This window comes from Lagenorhynchus albirostris, chromosome 10 (assembly GCF_949774975.1).
Source record: "Lagenorhynchus albirostris chromosome 10, mLagAlb1.1, whole genome shotgun sequence".
Lineage (NCBI taxonomy): Eukaryota > Metazoa > Chordata > Mammalia > Artiodactyla > Delphinidae > Lagenorhynchus > Lagenorhynchus albirostris.
In genome coordinates, this window is record NC_083104.1 from 63,555,646 (window position 1) to 63,578,709 (window position 23,064).

General features: G+C 45.5%; 1 protein-coding gene across 2 annotated transcripts; it reads right to left on the bottom strand.

Moving 5' to 3' along the window:
- Positions 1–1,803: 1,803 nt before the first annotated feature.
- VPS52 (VPS52 subunit of GARP complex) lies at positions 1,804–23,040 on the bottom strand. 2 transcript variants are annotated; one of them, XM_060162562.1, is made up of 20 exons: positions 22,674–23,040; positions 21,755–21,839; positions 21,549–21,601; positions 21,290–21,365; positions 21,032–21,099; positions 20,565–20,740; positions 20,031–20,181; positions 19,648–19,748; positions 19,404–19,536; positions 19,200–19,257; positions 18,699–18,832; positions 18,101–18,256; positions 17,525–17,643; positions 17,124–17,247; positions 16,738–16,833; positions 16,520–16,627; positions 16,228–16,293; positions 3,064–3,175; positions 2,728–2,846; positions 1,804–2,523 (listed from the first exon to the last, which is right to left on the bottom strand). In XM_060162562.1, exons 1-20 carry the CDS (start codon positions 22,761–22,763, stop codon positions 2,377–2,379), a joined length of 2,172 nt encoding a protein of 723 aa, XP_060018545.1. In that variant the 5' UTR covers positions 22,764–23,040; the 3' UTR covers positions 1,804–2,376. The 2 variants fall into 2 exon arrangements, with proteins under 2 accessions (XP_060018545.1, XP_060018546.1); XM_060162563.1 differs by lacking the exons at positions 21,755–21,839; positions 22,674–23,040 and having other exon boundaries at positions 21,032–21,103; positions 21,549–21,602.
- Between the last annotated feature and the right edge of the window lie 24 nt (positions 23,041–23,064).

A 23,064-nucleotide genomic window follows, 5' to 3' on the forward strand; every position in this document is an offset into this window, starting at 1 on the left:
GTATCGCGGCTCCCTTTCACGCGATTCTGTCGCCTTTTCATGCCCTCCTGAGACCGTTGGGTCAGAGGGCTCCTGTGGATTCCCGGAGCAGTTCAATGTCCCCGAAAACTGTGTGCTCCAGTGTAACTTTAATGCCTCCAGGCTCCAGAATATGAGCCTCCTCATATTCCAGCAATGCTCCTCAGTGAGGCCTGCAAGAAACCGTGCTTATCAGTCCAGCGTATATACTTAGGTTCAGGGATGGACAGGAGAAGGGAAGCGCAGAACTTCGAAAACCAAGGAGCCAGCATGCACAGCCCTTCTCCCATCGGAGTATTAGTTGACTTTCGATGAAGACACCTGTCTCAGGAATCTCCCTCGTGGGATATCCAGAGACCCCTTTCTCAGAAACCGCTCTGTCAAAGCAGCTTATGTCTCCCTAGTCCCAAGTCCCAAATCCTGGGCCCTTCTGTGCTCCTCGAGCTGGGGCAGGAATCAGGTCAAATGTGAGAATATCTGGATCCCCCTGGTGGTGGTGGGGTTGGTGGGTAGTAACGGGACAGGAAGGTGGAAGCGCCCAGCGGTGAGCTCGCGGTCCCCCAGAGCCCAGCACACAACCGCCCAACACTGGGCAGGCCTCAGGGAATGTCTGGGGCGAAGAGTCAGGCAGGGTAAACCTGGAAGGACGCCGAGTGGAGGGGGAAAGTGGTGGTGACACCGGGTGAGGTCAGTTAAGGACACTGTCCTGGTTCTGCCCCGGAGGCGTCTGAGGCAGTCAGGAGCCGCCCTCAGTCCCCACCATCTCTGCACCCTCCCCGGCTCTTCAGTCCTTGAGACTGAAGCTCAGAGATATGGGTCCCAAAGCCAATCAGAGCGCTGCTCTCAGAGATGGGGCGGAACCCCAAAACGGCGGGAGCCGGAGAAAGCGGCTCCAGCGACCCTGCCACGCCCCCCCACTCCACCCCCCCCACCCGGCGGCAGCCAATCGGCAGGGCCCGCCGGCAGAAAAAACGGTCCAGCTCTGCCTCGCTCTGCGTGGTCCTCGCTTTCAGCCACCCGCGCTCAGGCCATACGCGGGACCCCTTTGTACTCTTATTCTCTCTGCCTCCGCGGGCGGGCTGGGCCTGCATCCAGAGTGCCGAAGCGGGGCCTGGGAGGGAATGATTAGGCTATAGGGGCGGAGGAAGCGTCGCCAAATTACCATTTTCCCCTGACTGCCCAGGCCTTCCCCCTTAGGACTTAAGGCGCCCCCATGTCTCCCCAGTCTAGAGTCTGAGTTCAAACGAGGTGTACAGGCAGCGGCAGCAGGCAGGCGCCGAGTCATAGAAATGGATGAGATGGTCACATTGCAAACCTGGCCTACTAATGCCCCAGTGGTGTGGGTACCGCAGCCCTCTAGCAAGTGGCTGTGACAACCACATCAGAGGAGCTAGGGGGCTGACACTGAAGGAGAGGAGGCAATCCCAGGGTCAGCCTGAGGAGGCAGGAGGCAAAGAGAGCTGCTGTTGGTGTCAGGGAGCCAAGGCAGACCTTGGACAGTGCCCAAGGTGGCACAGCCGTTGATGCATCTGCCACCTTAACCAGGGCCATTTCCTCCACCAGGCTGGTTACTCATGAAACAGTCTCCACCCTAAAAGCACTACAGCCACTCTTTTGGCCTGAGGTAGCTAGAGGTGAGAGGTAACCGTGTGCCCCTACTTTCTGGACACCCACCAGAAGGGATGTAGGCCCAGGAGGTAGTCAGAGAGCAAAGATGACCCTGGAGCAGAGATGGGGCTACTTGAAGGCCCCAGGAGGAAGGAGAAAAGAAATGGGAAAAGAGTGTTATGTCATGTTAAATATTTATTGTTTTCTGCAGACTGACCTTGGTGTAACTCTCAAGCCAGGAGGGGACTGGTTAGTGTTCAAGTTGCTGAGATCTTAGGTCAAAAAGCTACAGAAAAGAACTCACTTTGAGGGAAAAGAAAAAAAAAACATCAACCATTATGAGGCAGTCTCCCCTTGCCACACCAATTCGAAGAATCGAGGCTTCACACCTCATAACATGGTGACAAGAGCTCAGTGAAACAGAAGGTTTTACTGGGAGAAGAAAAAAGCCCTGGGGGTGGGGCAGTGGAGGGAAAGAGAGGAATGACAAAACTGGAAAAATAATAAAGGTCATTTTGGAAGCCCAGGAGGAAGTGGTCCTGGGAAACATGAAGATATGGGAGATTCTGAAAGCCAAAGGGATTCAGCTTATCCTGATGAGGCAGGGTCCTGGGAATGAAGGAAGGGTGAGGCATGTCAAGGACCTGGGAGGCAAGGGAAGAACTGGAAGGGGGCCCCCAGGTGAAGAAAGGAATGGGATGGGGCACAGAAGTCCATGGAGAGGGCTGGCGGCTCCCAGGGTCCGGCGCATCAGAAGTTGGGCTTGTGCTTCTTGAGCTCCACCATGAGGTGGTGGATGTTGATGAGCTCGGCCCGGGCAGGCAGGGCTCGGAGCTGCGGCTGAGACAACACCCGGTGGAAGCGATGATAGAGCTGGATCAGCTGGGTCAGCGCTCCCTGCTCAGAGAAAGTCACAGAGGGATGAGAGTTGGGGTGGGCTAAGGATGATGATTAGGAGTCAGGTTAGGGCTCATCCGAACTTTGGGCACAGCTAGTAGTTGAAGATCAAGGGTCATCTGTATGATTCTGAGCCCAGAGAAAAGAGGGGGGAAAATCAGTGATGGGGTGGGGTGGGAGTGGGGACTGGGAACTGCAGGTCACCTGGATGATACTGGTTCCATTTTTGAAGTTGGTGAAACTCCGCATTACATCCTGACTCAGAGACTCCACTGAGGATTTCCAGGAACTACCAAAGCCACGGATTAGCTGAGTAACCCGGGCTGAGAGTAGGAGGAAAGAGATCATGGCTAAGTGATATTTGATCCCTCTACGTCTTCCCCAAGGCATAGCCACCCTCACCATGCAAGCCCTCTTTCCTAGTGTTCTCCCAACCCACTCTTTCCTGCTCGACACCCTCCCCATGTAATCTGTATCCTTGAATTTTTCTTTTCCATTCATCTTTCCACTGACCCCATCACAACCACCCCATTCTCAGACCTTCTTCCCCTCGAAGTCGTTCGGCTTGTCCACGCTCAATCAAAGCCTCAGCTTCCTTCACAAATGCCACCAGACCCCCAAAGGGGGGAGACAGCAATTCTTCAATGAATTCCTGTAGAAACATACACACATACAGAGTTGAGTTTACTGGTGTTGGCAGATTTTCCCCAATTCTGGCATCATGCCCAACTTGGTCCTTAGAAAACTCCCATAACAGAACAGCTAAACTCTGCAAAGGTCATATACTTTAAGACACTGCCAGACTCACAAGAAGTAGGGGAAATCTCCAAGGATTACCCTCCTCAAAAAAAAATTTTTTTTAAATTACATTTGAAAAAAATTGAGCTGGGAGCAGAGGGCTGGAACGAGAGAAGTGGACAACTGGGAGAGGCAGGGCTATCAGAAGGCAAGTGGCCATGGCAACTCTGCTATCGGGAAGCTGAGCCTGATGCTAGCCTTGAGTGGGGATGCTGAGCCTGGTCTCTCACAAGAGCCTCAAAGAGGTGCCAATGTAGACCCAGGTGGACGGCATCTTTCAGCTATTGCAAAAGGAGGGGTAAATCTTCTCTGAAATCTCCTTGATCCCAATTTAGGCCCCTATGACTGCTTAAGACCAAGAAAAGAACTCAAAGATCACCAGTCACAGAAGAAAGCAAGCTACCACGAGAATCAGCACAGACAATAAGCAATGGACTTAGACCTCCAAAGACTGCCAATGTTAGAACTGTCAGATACAGAGCAGCTGTACATTCTGTAAAAACTGTTCAAAGAAGTTAAAGGTACAGACACAAACATGGCCAATTAACAAGATTAGGAATGGAAAGACTTGAAACAAAATGGAATTTTAAAGAAATGATTTAAAAATTTTTAAAAAGTCAACTGGCTGAATCGCAGATTAGAAATACCTGGAAGCATGATAGAGCAAATTGGAATTTATAATTAAAGAACTGACTCAGAATGCAGCACAGACAGATAAGGAGATGGAAATTTTTGAGACACTGATAAGTACAGAAATCTAATGGTCTAGGCAGTGATCATTGATGCTACTGGCAAAAAGAGAGCCAAGAAGACATTATGTGCCCCTGATAGACGTACACACCACTACCTCTCAAATAGCCTTGTAAGAAAAATCTAATTGGAACCTGATCAAATCTTTCCATCGAATTACACATTTATGGGAAAAAAGGAACAGTTTAGGCATGCCACGGAATGCAGTCAGCAAAATCCAGACTGTACATCATTCTACATGACAAATGACTCCATTTCTTCCACAAATAAATTGCAGAGCGGGGCAGGGAGGTAAGATGGAAGGGAAATCTATAGATTAAAAAGAGACATGTGAAAAAAAAGAAAAAAAGAGAGACATGTACGGACGCATATGGATCCTGACTTGAACCACTGTCTATGAGATAACTGGGGATACCTGAATACTGGCTATTTTGAGAGTGTTTTTTTTCTTTTTTTGGCTGCACCACACGGCTGATCTCAGTTCCTCGACCAGGGATTGACCCTGGGCCACTGTAGTGAAAGCACCAAATCCCAACTACTAGACCACCAGGGAACTCCCTGAAAGTGATAAGTTTTTTTAAGTGTGATAAAGTATTGTGGTTTTTAAAACACATCCTGATACAGATGAAGTGATAGGGATGTATGGGATTTAATTCAGGGACTTCCCTGGTAGTACAGTGGTTAAGAATCTGCCTGCCAATGCAGGGGACATGGGTTCGATCCCTGGTCTGGGAAGATTCCACACGCCGTGAAGCAACTAAGCGCGTGGGCCACAACTACTGAGCCTGAGCGCCACAACTACTGAAGCCCGTGCGCCTAGAGCCCATGCTCAGCAACAAGAGAAGCCATCACAATGAGAAGCCCACGCACCACAATAAAGAGTAGCCCCGCTCACCACAATTAGAAAAAGCCCATGCGCAGCAACAAAGACCCAATGCAGACCAAAAAAAAAAAAAAAAACTTTTTAAATTCAAAATCACTGTGGGTAGGGGGGACAGGTGGGAGAAGGATGAACAGTGAGTGTTGATACAGATGAAACAAAACTGTCTGTGAGTTGTTATTGGTTGAAGATCTGTGATGGCCCCTGGGAGTTCACCATGCTATCCTCTATATAGCATGTACATTTGAAATTTCCCAAAACACAGAGTTAAAATGAAAAAGCAAACAAACAAGTAAAAAACAATGGAAGGGAGGAAGTAAAATAGGAAAAGAAAAAACACAAAAACAAAAAACCCAACCCAAATAGTAAGATCTGGTAAGGTGAAAATGAAACTTTTATTCCATTTAAAAATAAACTACTTCCACTTAAAAATCTTTTGTGGAATCTAATATGGTACAAATGAACCTGTCTACAAAACAGAAATAGAGCAGAAGCAAAAAGAACTACAATCCTGCAGCAGGTGGAACAAAGACCACATTCACAGAAAGACAAACAAGATGAAAAGGCACAGGGCTATGTATCAGATGAAGGAACAAGATAAAACCCCAGAAAAACAACTAAATGAAGTGGAGATAGGCAACCTTCCAGAAAAAGAATTCAGAATAATGATAGTGAAGATGATCCAGGACCTCGGAAAAGAATGGAGGCAAAGATCGAGAAGATGCAAGAAATGTTTAACAAAGACATAGAAAAATAAAAGAACAAACAGAGATGAACAATACAATAACTGAAACGAAAAATACACTAGAAGGAATCAATACCAGAAAAACTGATGCAGAAGAAGGGATAAGTGACCTGGAAGACAGAATGGTGGAATTCACTGCTGTGGAACAGAATAAAGAAAAAAGAATGAAAAGAAATGAAGACAGCCTAAGAGACCTCAGGGACAAAATTAAACGCAACAACATTCACATTATAGGGGTCCCAGAAGGAGAAGAGAGACAGAAAGGACCAGGGAAAATATTTGAAGAGATTATAGTCGAAAACTTCCCTAACATGGGAATGGAAATAGCCACCCAAGTCCAGGAAGTGCAGAGAGTCCCATACAGGATAAACCCAAGGAGAAACACACCGACACACATAGTAATCAAATAGGCAAAAATTAAAGACAAAGAAAAATTATTGAAAGCAGCAAGGGAAAAATGACAAATATCATATAATGGAACCCCCATAAGGTTAACAGCTGATTTCTCAGCAGAAACTCTACAAGCCAGAAGGGAGTGGCATGACATACTTAAAGTGATGAAAGGGAAGAACCTACAACCAAGATTACTCTACCCAGCAAGGATCTCATTCAGATTCGATGGAGAAATCAAAAGCTTTACAGACAAGCAAAAGCTAAGAGAATTCAGCACCACCGAACCAGCTCTAAAACAAATGCTAAAGAAACTTCTCTAAGTGGGAAACACAAAAAAAGAAAAGGACCTACGAAAACAAACCCAAAACAATTAAGAAAATGGTAATAGGAACATACATATCGATAATTACCTTAAACATGAATGGATTAAATGCTCCAACCAAAAGATATAGGCTTGCTGAATGGATACAAAAACAAGACCCATATATACGCTGTCTACAAGAGACCCACTTCAGACCTAGGGACACACACAGACTGAGAGTGAGGGGATGGAAAAAGATATTCCATGCCAATGGAAATCAAAAGAAAGCTGGAGTAGCAACACTCATATCAGATAAAATAGACTTTAAAGATTGTTACAAGAGACAAGGAAGGACACTACATAATGATCAAGGGATCAATCCAAGAAGAAGATATAACAATTATAAATATATATGCACCCAACATAGGAGCACCTCAATACATAAGGCAACTAACTGCTAACAGCTATAAAAAAGGAAATCGACAGTAACACAACAATAGTGGGGGACTTTAACACCTCACTTACACCAATGGACAGATCATCCAAACAGAAAATTAATAAGGAAACACAAGCTTTAAATGACACAACAGACCAGATAGATTTAATTGATATTTATAGGACATTCCATCCAAAAACAGCAGATTACACTTTCTTTTCAAGTGCGCACAGAACATTCTCCAGGATAGATCATATCTTGGGTCACAAATCAAGCCTCAGTAAATTTAAGAAAACTGAAATCATATCAAGCATCTTTTCTGACCACAACGCTATGAGATTAGAAATCAATTACAGGGGGAATAAACGTAAAAAGCACAAACACATGGAGGCTAAACAATACGTTACTAAATAACCAAGAGATCATTGAAGAAATCAAAGAGGAAATCAAAAAATACCTAGAGACAAATGACAATGAAAACACGATGATCCAAAACCTATGGGATGCAGCAAAAGCAGTTCTAAGAGGGAAGTTTATAGCTATACAAGCCTACCTCAAGAAACAACAAACATCTCAAATAAACAATCTAACCTTACACCTAAAGGAACTAGAGAAAGAAGAACAAACAAAACCCAAAGATAGTAGAAGGAAAGAAATCATAAAGATCAGAGCAGAAACAAACGAAATAGAAACAAAGAAAATAATAGCAAAGATCAATAAAACTAAAAGCTGGTTCTTTGAGAAGATAAACAAAATTGATAAACCATTAGCCAGACTCATCAAGAAAATGAGGGAGAAGAATCAAACCAATAAAATTAGAAATGAAAAAGGAGAAGTTACAACAGACACCACAGAAATACAAAGCATCCTAAGAGACTACTACAATCAACTCTATGCCAGTAAAATGGACAACCTGGAAGAAATGGACAAATTCTTAGAAAAGTATAAGCTTCCACAACCGAACCAGGAAGAAATAGAAAATATGAACAGACCAATCACAAGTAATGACATTGAAACCGTGATTAAAAATCTTCCAACAAACAAAAGTCCAGGACCAGGTGGCTTCACAGGTGAATTCTATCAAACATTTAGAGAAGAGCTAACACCCATCCTTCTCAAACTCTTCCAAAAAATTGCACAGGAAGGAACACTCCCAAATTCATTCTATAAGGCCACCATCACCCTAATACCAAAACCAGACAAAGATACTACAAAAAAAGAAAATTACAGGCCAATATCACTCATGAATATAGATGCAAAAACCCGCAACAAAATGCTAGCAAATAGAATCCAACAACACATGAAAAGGATCATACACCATGATCAAGTGGGATTTGTCCCAGGGATGCAAGGATTCTTCAATATATGCAAATCAATCAATGTGATACACCATATTAACAAACTGAAGAAGAAAAACCACACGATCATCTCAATAGATGCAGAAAAAGCTTTTGACAAAATTCAACACCAATTTATGGTAAAAACTCTCTAGAAAGTGGGCATAGAGGGAACCTACCTCAACATAATAAACGCCATATATGACAAACCCACAGCAAACATCATTCTCAATGGTGAAAAACTGAATGCATTTCCTCTAAGATCAGGAACAAGACAAGGATGTCCACTCTCACCACTATTATTCAACATAGTTTTGGAAGCCCTAGCCATGGTAATCAGAGAAGAAAAAGAAATAAAAGGAATACAAACTGGAAAAGAAGTAAAACTGTCACTGTTTGCAGATGACATCATACTATACATAGAGAATCCTAAAGATGCCACCAGAAAACTACTAGAGCTAATCAATGAATCTGGTAAAGTTGCAGGATGCAAAATTAATGCACAGAAATTTTTTGCATTCCTATACACTAATGATGAAAAATCTGAAAGAGAAATTAAGGAAACACTCTCATTTACCATTGTAACAAAAAGGATAAAATACCTAGGAATAAACCTACCTAGGGAGACAAAAGACCTGTATGCAGAAAACTATAAGACACTGATGAAAGAAATTAAAGACGATACAAACAGATGGAGAGATATACCATGTTCTTGGATTGGAAGAATCAATATTGTGAAAATGTCTATACTACCCAAAGCAGTTTCATATTCAATGCAATCAAGATCAAATTACCAATGGCATTTTTTACAGAACTAGAACAAAAAATCTTAAAATTTGTTTGGAGACACAAAACACCCCGAATAGCCAAAGCAGTCTTGAGGGAAAAAAACAGAGCTGGAGGAATCAGACTGCCTGACTTCAGACTATACTACAAAGCTACAGTAATCAAGACAATATGGTACCGGCACAAAAACAGAAATATAGATCAATAACAGGATAGAAAGCCAGAGATAAACCCATGTACCTATGGTCAACTAATCTATGACAAAGGAGGCAAGGATATACAGTGGAGAAACGACAGCCGCTTCAATAAGTGGTGTTGGGAAAACTGGACAGCTACATGTAAAAGAATGAAATTAGAACACTCCCTAACACCATACACAAAAATAAACTCAAAATGGATTAAAGACCTAAATGTAAGGCCAGACACTATAAAACTCTTAGAGGAAAACATAGGCAGAACACTCTATGACATAAATCACAGCAAGATCCTTTTTGACCCACCTCCTGGAGAAATGGAAATAAAAACAAAAATAAACAAATGGGACCTAATGAAACTTAAAAGCTTTTGCACAGCAAAGGAAACCATAAACAAGACAAAAAGACAACCCTCAGAATGGGAGAAAATATTTGCAAATGAAGCAACTGACAAAGGATTAATCTCCAAAATTTACAAGCAGCTCATGCAGCTCAATATCAAAAAAAACAAACAACCCAATCCAAAAATGGGCAGGAGACCTAAATAGACATTTCTCCAAAGAAGATACACAGATTGCCAACAAACACATGAAAGAATGCTCAACATCATTAATCATTAGAGTAATGAAAATCAAAATCAAAACAATGAGATATCATCTCACACCAGTCAGAATGGCCATCATCAAAAAATCTACAAACAGTAAACGCTGGAGAGGGTGTGGAGCAAAGGGAACCCTCTTGCACTGTTGGTGGGAAAGTAAATTGATACAACCACTATGGAGAACAGTATGGAGGTTCCTTAAAAAACTAAAAATTGAACTACCATATGACCCAGCAATCCCACTACTGGGCATATACCCTGAGCAAACCATAATTCAAAAAGAATCGTACCACAATGTTCACTGCAGCTTTGTTTACAATAGCCAGGACATGGAAGCAACCTAAGTGTCCATCGACAGATGAATGGATAAAGAAGCTGTGGCACATATATACAATGGAATATTACTCAGCCATAAAAAGAAACGAAATTGAGTTATTTATAGTGAGGTGGATGGACCTAGAGTCTGTTATACAGAGTGAAGTGAGTCAGAAAGAGAAAAACAAATACTGTATGCTAACACATATATATGGAATTTAAAAAAAAAAAAAAAAGGTCACGAAGAACCTAGGGGCAGGACGGGAATAAAGACACAGACCTACAAGAGAATGGACTTGAGGACACAGGGATGGGGAAGGGTAAGCTGGGACAAAGTGAGAGAGTGGCATGGACATATATACACTACCAAATGTAAAACCCATAGCTAGTGGGAAGCAGCCGCATAGCACAGGGAGATCAGCTCGGTGGTTTGTGACCACCTAGAGGGGTGGGTTAGGGAGGATGGGAGGGAGGGAGATGCAAGAGGGAAGAGATATGGGGATATATGTATATGTATAGCTGATTCACTTTGTTATAAAGCAGAAACTAACACACCATTGTAAAGCAATTATACTCCATTAAAGATGTTAAAAAAAAACTGCAGTGAAAAACTGATAAACTTATGAATTTCAAAACCTCTCTCTCAACTACTGATAAGTAGACAAAAAAATATCAGTAAAAATATAGGTGATGTGAACATCAGAATTAAAGAGCTTGATTTCCACACCTGACAATCAAAGAATACACAATCTTCTCAAACATACATGGGGGACTTTCCTGGTGGTCCAGTGGCTAAGACTTTGTGCTCCCAATGTATGGGGCCTGGGTTCGACCCCTGGTCAGGGAACTAGATCCCACATGCCGCAACTAAGAACCAGTGCAGCCAAATAAACAAATTTTTAAAAATTTAAAAATTTAAAAAAAACATTGGACATTTACAAAAGTTGGTCGTGTCCTAGGCCAAAGCAAATATAAACAAATTTCAAAAAATTTTCAAATTTCAAATATTCAGTAACAAAAGGCCACATTCTCCATCCACAATGCAATTAAGTTAGACATTAATAACAAAAAGATAAAAAACTACTTTTGTAAATTTTAAAACACTCCTCTAAAAAATCTCATGGATTGAAGAAGAAATGACTGAAATATAAAAATTCTTAGAACTGAATAATAAAAATGCTACATACTCAAACCTACAGAACTCAATAAAAGGAGTACTTAGAGGGAATTTCATAGTATTTTTTTTTAAATGGCAGTGCCACAATTTTTTTTAAAATTAATTAATTAATTTATTTTTGGCTGCGTTGGGTCTTCATTGCTGTGCGCGGGCTTTCTCTAGTTGCGGCGAGCGGGGGCTGCTCTTCGTTGCGGTGCGCGGGCTTCTAATTGCGGTGGCTTCTCTTGTTGCGGGGCACAGGCTCTAGGGCACACGCGGGCTTCAGAAGTTGTGGCGCGGGGGCTTAGTTGCTCCGCGGCACGTGGGATCTTCCCGTACCAGGGCTCGAACCCATGTCCCCTGCATTGGCAGGCAGACTCTTAACCATTGTGCCACCAGGGAAGCCCAGGAATTTCATAGTTTTAAATCTTCCTGGATGTGTGTGCTGGCAAGTTCTAAGATACTTCCAAGGAAGAGATCATTTCAATCTCAAACTCTTTCAGAATAAAAAGAATGAAGAAATACTTCCTTCCCACCTTCTTCTACAAATCCAGTATGACTTTGGTACCAAAACCACACAAGTACAAGAAAAGAACATCACAGGCCAATCTCACTTCTGCACAGAGAAGCAAAAATTCCATATGAATTAGACCAAATCCAGAATGGTTTAACATTCTAAAATCTACAAATGTAATATACCACACAGTAGATTTTTTTTTAAATTGAAGTATAGTTGATTTACAACATTGTGATACTTTCAGGTGTATAGCAAAGTGATTCAGATATAGATATATATACAGATAGATATATACATTCTTTTTCAGATTCTTGTCCATTATAGGTTATTACAAGATATTGAATATAGTTCCCTGTGCTATACAGTAGATCCTTGCTGTTTATTTTATATATAGTTGTGTGTATCTTAATCCCAAAGTCCTAATTTATCCCACCCATGACATAATAGATTTTTAAAAACTTAAATATATGATTACCTCAATGTATGCAGAAAAAGCACACATTCTTGATTAAAAATTCAATACCCATTCATGATTTTTTAAAAATTAATAACTTTTGGCATACTAGGGATCGAAAGGAATTTTCTTCACCTGATAAAGGATATCTATAAAAAACCTACAACAACAGTACTCTTAATGCGGAAATGATGAAAGCACTCCTTTTAAAATTAGGAAGAGATAAGCATTCTCACTATCACCACTTCTATTCAACCATTCAGCTTTGTACTGGAGGTACTAGCCAATGCAGTAAGAGAATAAAGACATAGAGAAATTAAATACATAGGGATCAGAAAAGAAGAAATAAAACTGTTACAATTCAGAGATGATGAACGCCTACAAAGAAACACACACACACACCTCCAAAAATATTATTAGAAATAATTTAGGGGACTTCCCTGCTGGCGAAGTGGTTAAGAATCCGCCTGCCAACGTAGGGAACACGGGTTTGATCCCTCGTCCAGTAAGATCCCACATGCCGCAGAGTAACTAAGCCCATGCATGAGCCACAACTATGGAGCCCGAGTGCCACAACTACTGAAGCCCACGCAACTAGAGACCGTGCTCCACAACAAGAGAAGCCAACGCAGTGAGAAGCCCGCGCGCCGCAATGAAGAGTAGCCCCTGATCGCCGCAACCAGAGAAAGACCGTGAAAGCCTCCACGCAGCGATGTAGACCCAGCACAGCCTAAATAAGTTAAAAAAATAAAAATAAAGTTAAAATGATACTTAAAAAAAAAGAAAGAATTTAGGAAGGTGGCTGGCTATATAATCCATGTACAAAAATCAACAGCATTTCTACACACCACTTCAAACAAGTAAATTTCTTTTTTAAAACACAATATTTAAGGAACAACAGTTTATTTAAAGGACAAATCCTAAAAGAATAAAGTCCAAACAGAGAGAAAAATAAATGTAGTTATTATTTCTAGTAATTCCTAGTATTATTCTTAGTAATTATCCCTAAATAAATGTAGATTTACTTCTAGTAGGAAAAACTATGATAAAAACTCTTAGCGCAAGAGTGATTAAAAGGAATTTTCTTAACCTGATAAAGGGCATCTACAAAAAAACCTACATCTACATTACTCTTAATGAGAAAATGATAAAAGCATTTCTTTTAAACTCAGGAACAGGATATTATTCAACTATTAAACTGTCATAGAGGTCCTGGCCAGAAGAGTAAAAGATCAAAGACATAAGAAATTAAAGGTAAAGAATTGGGAAGGATTTATGTATTCCTAGTAGGACTAAAGCTACATATTACACCTACCTAGGAACAATTCTAACAAAAGGTTTGCAATATCTTTGTGCTGAAGACTATAAAAGGTTATCAAAAGACAATAAAGAATACATTTAAAAATGTAGAGAGGGGCCATCTTCCTGGATGGGAGGTTTCAATATCAAAAAGTATCAATTCTTCTAAACTGATCAATGCAACTACATTCAAAATCATTAATGAGCTTTTCTGAAAACTTATAAGCTGATCATAAAATTTACATGAAAAATCAGAAGGCCAATAATACTCAAGATAATGATGAAAAAGAAGGTAGGAGAGGGAAGTCCCTGGCAGTCCAGTGGTTAGGACTCCGCACTTCCATTGCAGGGGCATGGGTCCAGTCCCTGGTTGTGGAACTAAGATCCCACAAGCTGCATGGTGCCACCAAAAACAAAACAAAACAAACAAAAAAGAAGGTAGGAGAATTTGTCTTAAAAGCATGATAATTAAAACTGTTTTGCAGGTAGACAAATTGATCAATGGAATAGACTAGAGGCAAGAGGCACATGTTTGTGGAGTTTTGCTGTGTGACACAGACAGGACTACAGATCAAATGGGGAAAGAAAGGGACTTCCTATAAATGGTTCTAGGCCAATCATTTTTCCAAATAGAAAATAATTAGTTTCCTACCTCACATCATACACAAAAATCAATTCTAGGTAAATTTAGGGCTTAAAAGTAAAAAGCAAAATTCTACAATATTAAGAAGAAAATGCAGTATAATATTTTCTGGCTTTGGGGTAATTAGGGATTCCTTAAACAAGACACAAAAATAAGGATTATTAAATTCATCAAGTTACAATTAGAAATTTCTGTTCATCATAAGACAACATAGAAAAAGTAAAAAGGGGAATTCCCTGGCAGTCCAGAGGTTAGGACTCTGCACTTTCACTGCAGAGGGCCTGGGTTTGATCCCTGGTCAGGGAACTAAGATCCCACAAGGCTCGCAGAGCGGGCAAAAAAATTTCTTTAAATAAAATTAAATCAAAAAAAAAAGTTAAAAGATAAAACACCTCCTGAAAGGTATCTGCAACCTACACAATCAACAAAAGATTAGTAGGTAAATGTATTAAGAACTCTTATAAATCAGTAAGAAAAACACAAACAGCCCAAGTTTTAAAAGGTCAAATGCTGACAGACATTTTACAGAAAAGAAAAATTTGTATGGTTATTTAACATTTGAAATGATGCTCAATCTCATTAGTAATCAAGAAAATGCAAATCAAGCTCCCAGTGAGACACCTACCAGAAAGGCAAAGATAGTCTGATCTATCGTATGTTGGAGAAAATATGACTCATTGAAAATTCTTATACATTTCAGGTAAGGAATAAACTGGTCCCATCACTTAGGAAAACAATTTGGCATTGTCTCATAAAGTTGAATACTAGCCTTCTCTAGATGCAGCAAGCCTACTCCTACCTCCAAGAGATATTCTTTTTTTTTTTTGCGATATGTGGGGCTCTCACTGTTGTGGCCTCTCCCGTTGCGGAGCACAGCCTCCGGACGCGCAGGCTCAGCAGCCATGACTCACGGGCCCAGCCGCTCCGCGGCATGTGGGATCTTCCCGGACCGGGGCACAAACACGTGTCCCCTGCATCGGCAGGCGGACTCTCAACTACTGCACCACCAGGGAAGCCCCAAGAGAGATTCTTGATAAAACTTTTGATATATCTTGTGTGCTAAAAGACATAATTGTTCATAAAACAATGCTCACAGGAGCAAGAAACTGAAAATAATCCAAATGTCCTCTGTTATATTCACACAATGTAACATTATATTGCAGTGAAAAAGAATGAGCTACATGGGCTTCCCGGGTGGCGCAGTGGTTGAGAGTCCGCCTGCCGATGCAGGGGACACGGGTTCGTGCCCCAGTCCAGGAAGATCCCACATGCCGCGGATCGGCTGGGCCCCGTGAGCCACGGCTGCTGAGCCTGCGCGTCCGGAGCCTGTGCTCCACAACGGGACAGGCCACAACAGTGAGAGGCCCGCGTACCGCAAAAAAAAAAAAAAAGAATGAGCTATAGCCATACGTCATAACAGGACAATACTAGAAAAATCATGTATGAAATAATCCTGTGATTCTCGCTTTTATGGCACTCAAACCCAAAACCAAATAGTTAGTTTTTGCATACCTATAGCTCTATTTTTGTTTTACTTTTTTTTTTTTGGCCACACCATGCGGTATGCGGAATCTTAGTTCCCCAACCAGGGATCAAACCCGTGCCCCCTGCAGTGGAAGCACAGAGTGCTAACCACTGGACCACCAGGGAAGTCCCTATGGCTGTATTTTTAAAAGCCAGGGCATGATAAAGACAACGTTTAGGTCAAGAGGTGCCTCTATGTGAAACGCAGGGTGATGGGGTGGGGTTTATTGCCAAGGTGTGTGGTAGGTTCATGGATGTCTATATCATTAAAAAAATACAAAAGAAGGGTTTCCTTGGTGGCGCAGTGGTCGAGAGTCCGCCTGCCGATGCAGGGGACACGGGTTCGTGCCCCAGTCTGGGAAGATCCCACATGCTGTGGAGCGGCTAGGCCTGTGAGCCATGGCTGCTGAGCCTGCCCGTCCAGAGCCTGTGCTCCGCAACGGGAGGGGCCACAACAGTGAGAGGCCCGCGTAGCTAACGGCCCCTTCTGTCTCTCTGTCTCTCTCTGTCTCTCTCTGTCTCTCTCAACTAAACAGCACATGGGACTATTTCTTTCCTCTTCTCCATACCCCTACCTGTGTCCGAGCATTGAGCAGCTGTTGGAAACTTTCAACCTCTTTGCTGTCATCCGCAGCCCGCTCCTAAGGGAAGACAGAGGGAAATCTCAAGTTTGGGGAGAAGCTGCCCTTCACGTCAGAATATCCCCTTCTCCCCACATTTACTGTACATAGCCAGACGCTGTGCCAGTCTGCAAGAATAAAACACCAAACAAAGCCAGCATAATCTTTGCCCTCGTGGAGGTAACAGAGCAGTGGGGGGAACCCAAATTCTCCAGGGAGGGAGACAAGGAGAAAGGGCTTCAGGTACCATCAGCACCCCCAGCATCATGTCGTAGTTGTTGATCAGAAACACAAGCTGCTCCTTCCTTGAGGAGAACTCGGCTGCCACTCGGAGGACAAAATTCTCCACCTCCACCTGAAAAAATGAGAGGAGGAGGTGACAGGAGCAGGCAAGGGCCCCCACCTCACACTCCAGCCCCCTGCAGCAGCGCTGTGGCTCGGAAACCTCTCCCAGCCGCCCCTCACCTGTAGCTGGCCTAGCAGCTGCATCGTCCGTTCATTGGGAATCGTCTGATTGATGCTGACAAGAGCCGAGGAGAACTCTGCATAGCGGCGTGTGATCTGGGAGAAAGAAGGTAGGAAGAAAAATCAAGCCAACCCCCTGGCCCAACCCATGAAACCCCCAACTCCCTTGAAGCTGGCCAACCGGTCTCTGGGTGACTCCCTCCTCCAATCCCTCCCCCCACAGTGCCCAACCCACCCTGAGTCTGACCACACTCCCAGACTGCCCCTCACGCAGCGTGGCTAGCTGTCCAGCCAGGCCCATGGACACAACCGTGAACCTGGGTGACCCCTGCAGCGAGGCTTCGAGCCCTGCCTTTGAACAGCCCATTACCCCTGCCCGCCCTCACATAGTGAGGCCGAGTGTCCAGCCCCCCGAGGCGCTGAGGGTCAGTGCTGCGGACACTCTGGACGTTCATCTCCAGGATCAGTTCAAACCGTGGCCACAGCAAGGTAAGCACTTGTTCCCAGTACCTGTGGGCTTGATCAGAATCAGAGATCTGGCAAGGAACGTCAGGGGTGGGGGCCAGGGGGAGGGTGTGTGTGCGGGAACCCTGATCGACAGGTGATAGCTGGTGGAGGCTGGAGTGGGTGTGAAAGGTAAGTCTGGAAGCAGCAGTACTGCCTCTAGACAGACAAATGGGAACAGGGTCAATGGTTCAGGTCAGGAGGAGCCCACGGGTCAGAGCAGGCTGGTGCAAGACCAAAGATTTCAAGGCCAGTGGGACATCAAGGACCAGAACTCAGCGACCTGTCCAGGGCAGGAACATCCCTCTTGGCTGCAATGTTGCGGAATCGGAGGACAATATGGATACAGAGAAAAACAGCAATGGCATCGTAGCAGTCAGTGAGGTAAGACTCCAGGTGTTTCTGTGATTTAGGAACAGGCAGGGGATTGGAAGAGAGCATCTGTTACTTTGCTTTTCCCAGTGGCCATGGACAGATGCTTGTGCTCCCCTAGGGACGTGGCACTGGGGAGGGGATCTAAATGGGAAATGCTCCCTCCTTCCCTGCCCACTGGCCACTCGGGTGGTCCTGCAGCCTTGCTCCCCAGATCTAAGATCACAAGCCCATCATAGCAGAATTCAGGGCTGAGCACCAAGGTTTAGGGGCCCCTGAGTTTTCAGGTGCTGTCACCTGTGTGTCCCCAGGAGCCTCTGGGACCCCAAGCTTTGATGGTTTCAGGGGAATCACACAGCGAGGACGTGGCTCATGCATTTTAGAATGAAGGGATCCTGGTTTCAGTAACCCTAGGGCTGTGACCTCACTGTGGTGCTGACAAGAACTGGGGACAGAGTTTTAAGAGCCTGGGAGCGAGGGAGCCTACCAGGGTCATGCTGAGCGTGCGGCCCATGACTGCGTGGAAGAGGTCGTGTGCAGCCAAGCCAGACACAACGAAGAATTCACAGATGAAAAGGTATTCACGGCAGGAGTTGTCGAGGAGGGCGTAGTGCTGGCTGCGGAAGAGGGCCTCGAAAGGATACTAGGATGGAAGGGGTAAGAAAAGAGACAGACGGGATGGACCCCAGTACCAGCAGTCCATGGACACAGCTGGGAAATCAGCAAACCTGGGTAATGGGAGCTCAGGAGACCCTCCCCATCTAACCCTAGTCCAGGCTGCGAAAGAGCATCCTGAACGGGTACTGAAGAGGTAGGGGGAGGGGGGGCACGAGAAGACGCCGCCTCCACCTGCTGTTGCTGCTCCCATATCCTCCTTCACACCTGCCTCATGACATATCACCCACCTCTCCCCTCTGTACACCCTAAGTCAATGGTCCCAACCCTCTTATCACAGAACACTGGGGTGACTGGAGAAGGGGACTCCCACGGGCCTGCAATGGGGGAAGCTTTGCCCTGAGGTCTGTACTCGGAGTTCTCCCGCCCCCACCCCCACCCCGTCGGCTAAGGCTTGCTCCTCCTCCTACCCTCTGTTCTCCCCGCTGGGCGGTGTGGGGCACAAGGATGGGGGCTTCCAGTTCAGTGGGGGAGATGACAGAGCCCCGGGTCCCCAGGGTGAAGATGGTGTTCCTGCTGCGGAGGGATGGCTTTGAGAAGAATCGTGGCGAGTCAGAGTCAAGGAAAACAGTCACATCACAACTGTGATGGAAGGTCAAAGACTCAGGACCTCCAGGGGCCCCCAGCAGCCAGACACAGCCCCAGGGTCCCTCTTTCCCAGTTTTGGAGCCCCACTTCACCTCACATCGGTGAATGAGCCCTAAGGAGCCTCTACACCCCCTAACATCATATGCAAAACTCTGTGTCAAGATGATTTGTGCATTTTTCTGGGGAGGGAGGCCACAGCCTTGATCACATTCTCAAAGGTTTTGGTCCCACAGAAAAAGGTAAGCAGCAGTGCCTTGGAGGCTGGAGCCCGAAGCCCCCTCACTCTCCAGACCCAGCATGAGGGCCCCTCAGCTCCAGGATATCTTTCTTGGCTGTATCTTCTACACCCATTAGATCATCCTTCTCAGCGACCTCCTCATACTAGAGAAAAGAGCAGAGAGAACTGGGAACCATCGCTTCCCAAAGTGCAACAAAAAAATGTCTTTTTATCCTGTCCCCCATTGCCCCGTAGCTGCCCCTCCCCGCAGCCCAGGGGCCCAGGACTGCCTCTCCCTCCGTGGCCTCACCTGCACCTTCATGAGCCGCCCCAGGTAAGAGCGGTAGTAGGACAGGTAGATCTTGCTCAGTGTCTCCACGTACTCGTCCCTGATCTCCTTTGCGGTGGCCCGTTCGTTGCCCAGCAGGAACTGATAGAAAAACCTGGAGATGCCAGGGACAAGTCAGTCTCCCTGACGGCCCAAGACGCCCAGCATCATGCTGGGCTGCTCAAGGGCTCCGAGGCCACCCCCAGCCCTTCGTTTGGGCGACAACCTGTACTTCAGCAGGGCCGTCTGGGGGATCTGATAGTTGGTCATTGGTTTTCTGAAGGAATAGATCTTCTGAAGGATGAACTCTCGGATCTTCGTCACTGCCTAGACATGGGGGACCAAACACAGGGCATGAAGCTGCAACCTCACTGTTTGGGAATTACTGAGGGAAGGAACAAATGTTGGATATGGAAGGAGGAAGAGTAGAGAATACCTCTTTGATATTTCTTAAGACTTTCAGGGGAACCCAGAGATGTGCTCTGCTAGGTAAAGGCAAGATGAAGTTCTTGGGCACAGGCTACAATGAGCTTTGCCAGGGCAATTCAGGGTGGACTTCTCAGGGAGGCTGGTTTGAGTAGTCTCTAGGGTATCCACCCCCCTCCCCACCTTGATCCGGAGCCTGTCGAGCACGCCTCGGACGTCTGCACAGGCCGCTGTGCCCCTAGCCTCCTGCTCTCGGACTGCAGCTGCCTTGGCATCCAGCTCCTGCAGCTGCTCCAGGAACCGGGGCTCTGTGACTGGTGCCTCCAGAATTGCCCTGGGGAGCAAGGAGGGGTGGGATGGAGGAGGAGGGAGACCCAGACACCCCTAGACTCTAAACCATACCCCTGGCATCCAGCCTCTGTCTCCTCTCCCTTCTTACACTGCATCATAGAGTCAGGACACACATACAAAGTTTTCTGTTCCTAGACACACACACCTCCACCACCCACATAAGCCTTGGACCCCCTTCTCTACGCCCAACCCTGGATGATTCCTAATCTTTGATGCCTAAAGCCTGCATCAAGGTTAGGAAGCGCTGTCAACCCACTCATCAGTTTCTGGAAGTGACGTGATGGAGACCCATGTGGTAAGTAGGGTAGGTCGCTCCAGCCCATCTACTTGGTACAGACATTATGCCCCTTCAAACTGATGACTCACGTGACCAGAGCAGAGGGCACCACCAGACCATCGACAAGCTCCCCGAGTTTCCCCCGGACAGCCTGGCGGTTTCGAAGCCGAATGTTCATGGCTCCTGACTGTTCCTGCAGTGTCCGGATCTCAGAGCTGATGGAGCTGAGATCACTCTGAAAAGCTCCCAGCATCTGCTCCATGCGCTGGGGGAAGGTGGAAGTGTTACTGAATGGCCATAGGGTTGGTAGGGGACGAGGGGGCCACCCAAGTTTCTTGGTAAAATCTCCAGTATCTATCAGTCCGAGGGTAGTGGATGATAAGGGAAGAGGTACCTGAAAGATCACTGGCAAATAACATCAGTCATAGCGGCAACAACAAAAACGGCTGCTGAGGTCACCCTGAAAGTGACTCTAACTGTCCCCGCCTGAGGCTGATGACGTAAAGAAAGGTCCCAGAGACCATGATCTGGGCTCAGGATTATGAGGGTTACTAACCTCAAGGACAGCATCACAGGCTGTGATCTGGTTGTGCAGAGATGCTATGTTTTCACTCTCTTGGATATCTGACTCACAAAAAGTCAAGGGGCCTCATTGTGGAGATGGAGATCCTCAGACCCGCAGGACCCCTCCAATTTCTCCCTGAGGTGACATAAACCTCAGAGAGAAGATGGCAGCCCCAGCTGGGCTGTCAGCACCATGCCCCCCAAACTGCCCATTTTAATAACACCACCCTTTTTCTCTGCTGGAGGATACAATCCCGAATGGACTTCTGCTCAATCTGCTGTAGCTCCAGCTCAACCTGCTTTGAATAGTGACGGAGATCCACACCCTGGGAGGACAGAAACGTGACAGGTCAGGAGGGAGTCAGTGAAGCGATGCTGGAACAGAGTCAATGAAGGACTAGAGAGTAAGACACCAAGGTGGTATTAGAAGAGCAAAAGATTGTTTTCTTCTTCTTTTCTCTGAGGGGAGGGTAAGTGGAGGGACAGATTAGTATAGTGGAAAACCTCACCGTTTTAAGAGCTTCCTTTACTAACTCATCCTCCAGATTCGCCTGAATGTGAACTGCAAATAGAAGTTCATCATAAGGGTCCATCCAGCTCCTCCACAGCTCCATCCCCACATTGAACATCCACTAACCCCTGCCCTAGTACTTCCAGCCCCCATGCCTCTCAGGTTATAGGAACTGCATCCCCCCACCCCCGTGCCATCACTTACCATCCACTTCATCCAGGATGAATTCATCAGAGGTGATGTCCAACTCTCCAAGCTGCAATGGCTCCTGAAGACCCGGACCACCCTCCTGGAGAGGGACAGGTTAATGGGAAAGCAAGGGGGAGAACAAAATACAATGGGATAATCACCAACCCTTCAAGTGGGGGAGAAGGACTTTCACTGGGGAGCCATAGGTAAATACTGAGTCCAAAAATTCCAAAAGCCTCATATTGTTTCAGTCTTACTGACTGGGGCTGATGGGTAGGGAATATGACCAGCAGACAGGCAACCCAGAAAGGGCGGAGGTGACCAAATGAGGAAAATTAGGAGATGAAGAGGACAGAGCAGAACCTGCAGTTGAATTTAAGATCTCTAGACTCCTGCTATCTTAGGTGTTCTATCATCATCCCACTCGGGAGCCCCAGCCTTTCTAGAAATGCCAACTAACCTATAGTGTTTACCTACATGCCAGAGGCCATCTTATTTGTATTCATTTGCCTAATCCTAACCGACAATCTATACAGTAGGTCTTATTTTCTTCACCTCATAGGTGTGGAAAGTGATGGCACAGAGGGACTAGTTAACTTGCCCAAAGACACACAGTGTAAGTGGCAGAAATGGAATTAGAACCCAAGCAATCTAACTCCAGAGGCCATGTTCCTAGCCGTTACTCTACACTGCTTCTCTATTCTGCCCGAACATCTGGAGATTAACTGAAATTGTGGCCCCAGAACCTGAGTCTCGGCCATTCTGGTCCCCGCTCAGTTTCAGGTCCGATTCCAGGAAGGTGTATGGAGAGCCAAACCGGTAGCATCACCGGTAGCAGCCGAGCTCCCAACCTTGTGCCTAAACCCAGCCCAGGCCTTTCTGACGTGAGGAGATCGGACGAGACTCTGGAGGAGAAACAGCCCTGCGTTCTCACCAGCGGGCCCTCCTCCTCCTCCATATCAGAGGCTCCGGCCCGCAACACCAGCTCCCGGGCGGCTGCAGCCATGGTCGCAGCGGCGGCCATTCCGCGCAGCCTCACTTCCGGCAGCTGTCAAGCGAGTCTGTTCCCCGGAGTGGAACTACAAGTCCTGGAGTGTCTTGCACTGCGCGAAATCGCTCCCAGATATTTGAGTTAAATTGTTTGCCTCCAGCCTTTCCCTTTCAGCTCTAACCGCTTCACCCAAGTGCAAATGGGAATCGGAAGTCTTAAGCACGATCTCAATCCGGAACCCTCGTTGCTCTCACACCCAAGAACTTTACGAACACGTCAAGAAAAACCGCACCGGAAGTCTTGGCTCCCAACTCAGACTCTTGCACAGTTTCCG